We start from the raw sequence: 7,539 nt of genomic DNA on the forward strand, positions 1-7,539 counted from the left end.
TTCGTTTTAGCATGGAATGGAAAAAATTAATACACTATCAATGGGAGAGGCCTTGGATTCGACCCTTGCGGATGACATTGCATTTCCAGTATTAAAAAAGCACCAATACCCCAAAAAAAAAAAAAAAAAAAAAAAAAATTCAACACACCTGGTAAACACTAAAGAGGTTAGTTTTTTGTTTTTTTTTGGGTGGAAAAGTTTTTCATTGATAGAGGGGCAAAGGCCCAACAACTCATAGGAAAATTGGTGAGTGCCTTCCGAGCTAAAGAATGGACTAAATCATTACAGTCCCTAGAAATAAAAGATAAATTACATTTCAAATTCCTCCATCAAGAGTCAAATGCCAAAGAGTATTCCACCAATTTTTTTTTTTTTCTTTTTTGGGTCGGGGGGCCAATTTTTTTTTCTTTCTTTTTTGGGCGTTGGGTGGGGGGGGTTGGGAATGATGTTCTTGCTCCAATAGCTATTTGATAAGATTTTGGTTAGCAAACATAACTTCAATGTCATGGAATCCTTGTCGATGACATTCAACCAACGCAGCTCTCATTGCCATAGCTTCCCCCAAAAGTACATCCCCAAAGTCAATTGGTTCCGAGATCGCCTGATGTACTTGGCCCAATTGATTTAGGATCACAAAACCCACTCCTCCCTTGGAAGCTCCAAGAGGAAGGGTTGCATCATAGAACACCCTATGGGGTTGGTGGGCATATACATCTCCCTGCTCCTCACTATGACTTCTCAATACATGTTAGGCTTCATCCATAGAAGGTGAAGGTTTACTAACAGCCCAAAATTCAGCCCACGTTCTCTAGGCTTTCTCAATAACTTCCTCTAAGCTCCACTTGTTTCTCCCAAGCATGCGACCATTTCTTGCAATTCATAAGTACCAGCAGATATACACGCATAAGCTCACCATCTCCTTCCTTTCCTTCTTTAATGGGATCTCAATGTGGCATAGGGAATGTAACCATTCAATCACCGAGGGGGAATTCTCTGTATGGACCAAGTAAGAAAGGGAGCTACCGAACTAAACAACCTTCGTGAACTAGCATCCCAAAATAATGTGATATGTTGTCTCTAACTTAGCTCCACAACATCAACAAGAGGGGTCAATTTTAGTCTATCTTTTGATGAGTTTCCCTCCAGTAGGCATCCCTTATGCACATAGTCTCAATAGGAAAGATTTAATTTTAGGGACTGAGGCTGCACTCCAAATGAGCTTCCATAATTTTGTTGGAACTTCATCCCACTTGTGAGTTCATGATGAAGATGCAAAGGTTGTGTGTTTTCTCTATTGTTTGTTAACTATAAAATGGTAAGTAGACTTGGTCGTGTATATACCCCATTACAGGTTGGGCCCCATATACGCCTACCCTCCCGGTGATTGAAACTCAACTTTACATCTTTGATTGCTCATTGATTCTGTGAAGTTGAAGATTTGGTAATTAAATCAAAATCCCATTGTCAAGTGTGCCCATGAATAAAATCTACAACTTTTCTTTACTGAGCAAGAGGCGAGGGTTCATTAGTTTAGGCAAGCTTGTTTTCTTTTTCCTATCTAATCTAATGAACTAAGTAAAGTGGATTCTGAAATTTCATTGGAAACAATACACTTTTTCCACCTATTTTTATCCACTCATTTTATTCAAGCAATTAAGTAGTCTACAAAGGAAAGGGGTCTTCTTCGACAGTCTAAGGTAAAGGTTTCGTTTTTTATTTTTACCCAAATAAATATTTTTAGTATTGTGTGATACAATATATACTACATAGTTTTGTTTATAAAGGGTTGAAAACAAAATACAAAAAGCAAAAACAAGCTGAGTGATCGAAGGTCAACTCAATCGGCAATGACCACCGCCTCCCAGTGGGGAAGTTAGGGTTCAACCATCCATAATGGTATATGTAATAGTCATCACCCCCTATTTTCATTAAATTAATATAAAACAACCTTCAAAGAAAAAACAAACAGAGTGCCATGGATTCAATATGTAGTTATAACATTGCTATGTTGCCTTCTATACATGAAATTCAACTGTCGTCCCAGGTTTTGATGAATCCGAGTAAATTTCATTTTCTACCTCTCAGGTTTAGGATGATGAGTTCTACCACATGACAGCAGATTTTAAGCTTTAGTTGTTTGTTCATCAAATTAGATTGAGCTCTACAGTAAATTAGTGAAATGGTGATACTTGCAAGTTGAATTGGATAAACAAATGATGCATTAATTATTGTTTTTACTTTCCCACACAAGTAATTGTTGTGTTTCAGAAGTGAGGAGATTGCTAGCTTCATTCAAGCACAGGAGGAGGTAACCTCCCATGCAAGTGCTATTAGCACTCCAAATGCCTCTCCTTCACTTTATATTTAACTGGAATAGGTCATTTAAGAAATTCCAATAATTTGCCAAACAAGGATAGCTCTTGAGGGAGAACATTAGAGCTAAAGAACAGACTACTCAAAAGTTAATACTTTGTTCTGATAAATCTTTGAAAATTTGCAGTCATTTGGGTTGTGTTGATGATTTTGTGTGTTCTGGATGATGAAGAGGAACACCTGCTTACCTTTTTTGGTTCCCTCCAAACTTCAAACTCTCAACTAACTTGCCTTATCCATTGGTTAGCAACGTTCATAATTATCAGTCAACCGCATCATACTCAAAACCGATCACTTCCATTGAATCTTGATTCGCTTTGAACCGACTGTAATTAGGAGTCCAAACAATGGGACAAGAATCAAATTAAATATATTAAATATTCTTTTACAAAAAGAATTGGGCTCAACTGGGTCACACTAAGTTTGATGGCTACACTTCCAACTGGTGGTTTCACAATTCAATCTGTAACTTTGCTTCTATGAACAATTTGGCCACAGATCCAACTGGTGGTTTCACAATTCAATCTATGACTTTGTTTCTATGAACAATTTGAAATCACAAAAGCAAGCATTTCTTTGTTTCTATGAACAATTTGAAATCACAAAAGGAAGCATTTTTAGCTGAAGCATAACTGTTTGTCAGCAGGTGTAGTAGCCACAAAGTTCTCCATCCAGTTTTCTCTCCCTAGGGTCAGATATGCATTTGTTCTCTTTCCCATCAATACTGAATCTACTGGGCAAAACTGATTCTGATCCAACATTGGTGTTCTCCATCAGCATATTTGATAAGCTTTTGCAAAACTGGCGATTTTGGTGCAGCAAAGAGTTAGTACAATATTGCCTTCAAAAGGATCCACAGAACAATCAGCTATTGGAAGGGGTTCGTTACCTCATTGTACACTCCAAGCTCCCCTGCAGATTTTGATATTTCTATCACACAATGCGTGGGTGTCACCTCGATCACCTAATTTTACAATACCATGTGTGAGATCCAATAATAGTGAAACTCAACTTTTCCTGGTTGCTGAAACATACATGAAAAATATATACTACCTCAGCTGATAGGTTGAAACATGATCTAGAGTTCTTTGTCAGCTTCTGTTTATTGTGAATTTTCACCTGAAAATGGAAGATCCATAAATATGACATATCCTGTTTATTGAAGGGGGAAAATGTGGACATTACCTTCGACATGTTCATTCTTTCAACTGAGAGATTGGCATCTTTTGCAGCAACTTCAATTTTCTGTATCGTCTCATTGACTGGCTGTTTTGAAACAAGCCTTGTTCTCTGCTTGTCTTCATCCTTGAAAAGAGAAAATACTAACAAAATTAAGAACTGGAAGCATAATTTTGTCAAAATATTTGTTAGCATGAACAAATTTTGGAGCATAGTTACCTGTTCTTCAAAGAGGCCTGACAAATCAAGGTCACTAGACATTGCTATAAGCTGAAAAGCATTGATAAAACTTGAGGATTTGTGCATACCGGTCTCCTTTATTTCCTGCATTAGATTTTTGTCTCAATGAGATAATGAGCGTACATCAAGTTGAATGGAACCAAAAGGTATCCCAGTGTTCTTACTGTGGTTTCACTAAATGCTGCATTAATATCATCGAAATTGATTTCACATTCAATTCCTGCAGAATGCTCATAGTCTGTTTGGAACCACTCATCATCTTGAATCTCTGCTATTGTCATCCGCTACATTAAAGAAGTCATTCACATAATTTGTATCAACTGAACATCTTGTTGGTTTTCACAATGCAGGAGAAGGATTCATTGGTTTACCTTATTAGGCATCGGCTCAAGTATCCTAGAAAGTATATTCTTTTGGCTTGCTGTAAACCACTCTGGACATGTATACTCTGCTCTGGATATCTTTGCACCAATAGATGTATCAGCATTTTCACATTTGGATAGAAAAAAATTAAATCTCTTCAGAAACTTACCTTTCGGTACAAGTTCATTAGATTACGGTCGTCAAAGGGTAGATAACCAGCAAGTAATTCAAATAAGATAACTCCACATGACCAGGTGTCAGTAGTTGCTCCATGGTACTTGTTGTTTGCAATTACCTGCCAAGAACAATGTCAACGCCATTCTTCAAGTTGGGAAAAAAGAATTAGGTACAATTCCTGCTTACCTCTGGAGCTACATAACATGGAGAGCCACAAGCCGTTGATAGCAAGTCACCAGGCTGTTCAATTGGAATTAGTTCTGCGTGTGAGTACCACTCTCACCAAAAGAAAGATCATATGAAACTAAAAACTTGTTTTCTCACCTTCCGCAATGCACTGAGTCCGAAGTCTGAGACTTTTAGATTTCCATGCCCATCCAATAGCAGGTTTTCAGGCTGTTTGGTTCAATCAAATATTTCAATGACACTCAGATTACTTTCATTGTCTTACTAATGGGTTTCAGCCTCACAAAAAAATCACTTAAATAAAGAACAGATATGTAATATATAGAGTTTAGATCCTACCTTCAGATCTCTGTGATATACACCTCTACTATGACAATAGTCCACAGCATCGATCAATTGCTGGAAGTACTTCCTAGTTTCCTTTTCATTGAGTTTTTTGAGGTATGACTAGAAGGGAAAATATTGCAAACAGCTCAGATGCAGAAAACATAAAACACAGTTCCAAGATTTGAAAAGAGTCTGATGAAGGAACATACCAACTTGTCTGAGAGTTGACCTCCTGAAACATATTCCATTATTATGAAGATTTTGGTCTTGGTAGCAATAACCTGTAAAATGAGAAATTCAACAAAGATTATGAGAACACCCCTTCCTTTAGTCCCTTTGCCTGGCCTTGCCTGGTCTCGCCTGCCCTGTTTGTAGGGTTTCAAAAAATCTCAGGAAAATGACTCAACAAACCTCATAAATTTGGACAATGTTGGGGTGACGCAGCAGTTTCATTGTACTAATCTCTCTCTTTACCTGAAAGTTCCAATAAAAGTGGCATCTTTAACTATTTATGCTCCAATTGATAGTTACCCAAAGAAGCCAGATCCAAGGTGCTAGAAAGCCATTACTTGAGAAGACAAACAACTAGACTTAGTAGTGAACAGTGAATTCACCTGTTCCATTAGCTTGTTATCCATTACCATCCGCTTATCAATGATCTTGACTGCAACATGTCGATTGGTGACTGTGTCCAGAGCTAGCTTTACTTTGGCAAAGGTTCCCTCACCAATGGTTCTTCCAAGCTTGTATTTCCCAATAGTTGCTGCGAAACCCATCAAATGATTTTACTGTAGAATCTGCTTCTGCGCTCTCAGCACCTCTAATTCCTTGCTTCTTCTTCTTCTTCTTCTTGTTATTATCTGCTTAATCTTACAGAAAGAAGATGTGGGTCTGTATTCTGGTTTTCTACAATGAAATTGATCTGAGATTGATTTTGGTCCTTGCCTTCGTCCTCCATTTTAAATTTATGGCTCTGTGTTGCCCAAAAATTTATATGGTTCTGAGGTCTGAAAACCACATTTGATTCTGACGTCTCAGTATACGCGATATGAGTAAGAGGAAGCAAGGGTTCATGACAGTTAGTTGGAAGCGAAGAGCGTGTTTTGAATGGAAGGTTTCACAAGCCGGTCAATTCCACCCAGCCCACAGCCGACTACCCACCAGGCACCAACCACGTCCCTTCCCTCCAAAAAGAATATTCACTAATTTCCCACATTTCCTCATGGGTTAAATGTGCATTTGTTTTTCCCCTTCCTTTTTTCTTGGGTCAAAGGCGCATTTTATTCTGAGATTAGACGAAATAAAAACGTGATTACTTTTTGAGTCGGTAATGTACTATGGTTTAGTATTACAAGGAACATAAAAAAAATAAACCAATAAATAAATCATACTACTATTATAAAAGCATCTACTCTTCTTTATTCGCAAATCTTTTTCTGTTATTTTCTATTTTTATCATTTTAAAATTCCATTAGTTTTTTACTTTTTTTTTTTCTTTACTTATTTTTTAAGGATATTTATGACATTTTAATTTTTAATAATCATACTACTATTATTAAAGCATATACTCTTCTTTTTCCGTTGTTGCTGCACGATCCTGTTCATCCCTTCAGCCAGATGAACCTGCAAGAATGAGCTCGATCGTGGAGGTCTAGTTTTCACCTCCGACAATCTAATTAGGAATCCGATTGAGAAAAATAAGAAAGTAATGAACAATAATAATTCGAATAGTGATGGTTCAATTTAGTGTACCTTTCTCTTGTGCTCCCTTATTTTTTTTATAGGTTTTCTACGTATGAGTTTGTCTCAACTAAAACATTACTTGGACTGCAATACGAACTTTAGTGATTGAGTCCTACTCAAATATGAGTTATTGAGTCCTACTCAAATATGAGTTATTGAGTCCCAGTCGAATACTTTGTCTTCGGTTATCAATCTACTAGGATTCACTTTGTTATCCTGCCTTTACGCTTGTATAACCGACCTTGACTTGGTCTGTTCGACCTGGGTGTATCCGAACTGGTTCGACCTGGGTGTATCCAAACTGGTTCGACCTGGGTTTATTTGAACTGGTTCGAGCCATTTTATTTATTCTATATCATAAGCCCCCCAGTCTCTGAAGTCCGAGCTTCATGTTGTTCGGATTTTAGAGATTTGATGGCCAAACATGCTTGTACTTCCGACCAACATAACTTTGAATCTTTTGTATCTGAGAAATCTGATTTTTAGATTAGGATTTTTTGAAAAGTATAAGAACCTACTGTTTCTCTTTCACTTCATTTGTAAACCTTTTATTTCTTGGTTTACAAGATGGCTTGCGCTTTGGTCCAATCTTTGGGTCAAAGCATTAATTTCGCTAGGCAAGATTTCTTTTCCCTTCAACAGGCCAAGCAACGTAACACGGAATTAGAGATTGAGTTGTCAGCTCTAAAGTCAACTAACACATCTTTAGTTGCTCGGGAGGCCGACCTTCTTAGTGAGTTGGCTGCTGTAAAGGGGGCCAACGAGGGGGCCAACGAGGCACTGGTGCAAGAAAAATCTTCTCTTCAATCTAGTTTTGGAAGAGGCTGAAGGCTCTTTGGTGGGCAAGGATGCCGAAATTTCTAGTCTCCAAGCTAAGTTGGAGAGCTCGGATAAAAGAAGAGTACATGTTCGCCCATTCATTTTGGCCGTCAGATATTAAAAGTACAGGTG

The 7,539-nt window shown here is 37.8% G+C and overlaps 1 protein-coding gene across 2 annotated transcripts; it reads right to left on the reverse strand.

Moving 5' to 3' along the window:
* Positions 1–2,410: 2,410 nt before the first annotated feature.
* On the reverse strand, positions 2,411–5,908 carry LOC148999971 (CBL-interacting serine/threonine-protein kinase 21-like). Of its 2 annotated transcripts, XM_089140462.1 has the most exons (14): positions 5,460–5,907; positions 5,257–5,319; positions 5,055–5,126; positions 4,858–4,965; positions 4,657–4,728; positions 4,519–4,572; positions 4,325–4,450; positions 4,164–4,253; positions 3,957–4,076; positions 3,772–3,876; positions 3,559–3,678; positions 3,427–3,492; positions 3,263–3,337; positions 2,454–3,174 (listed from the first exon to the last, which is right to left on the reverse strand). In XM_089140462.1, the coding sequence occupies exons 1-14, from the start codon at positions 5,619–5,621 to the stop codon at positions 3,013–3,015; spliced, it is 1,395 nt and encodes a 464-aa protein (XP_088996588.1). In that variant the 5' UTR covers positions 5,622–5,907; the 3' UTR covers positions 2,454–3,012. The 2 variants fall into 2 exon arrangements, with proteins under 2 accessions (XP_088996587.1, XP_088996588.1); XM_089140461.1 differs by having other exon boundaries at positions 2,411–3,174; positions 3,427–3,678; positions 5,460–5,908.
* Positions 5,909–7,539: the final 1,631 nt, after the last annotated feature.

Source organism: Hakea prostrata, chromosome 11, assembly GCF_041222555.1.
Source record: "Hakea prostrata isolate BN-2017 chromosome 11, UWA_Hpros_2, whole genome shotgun sequence".
In the NCBI taxonomy this organism is placed as follows: domain Eukaryota; kingdom Viridiplantae; phylum Streptophyta; class Magnoliopsida; order Proteales; family Proteaceae; genus Hakea; species Hakea prostrata.

Excerpts from the sequence above, each read along its gene's own strand:
- LOC148999971 (XM_089140461.1), bottom strand. The coding sequence starts at position 5,621 with ATGGGTTTCGCAGCAACTATTGGGAAATACAAGCTTGGAAGAACCATT. Across the intron at positions 4,966-5,054 it reads GTCAACTCTCAGACAAGTTG|TCATACCTCAAAAAACTCAA; the intron begins GTATGTTCCTTC and ends TTTCCCTTCTAG. Across the intron at positions 3,338-3,426 it reads GTTTCAACCTATCAGCTGAG|GTGATCGAGGTGACACCCAC; the intron begins GTAGTATATATT and ends TTGTAAAATTAG.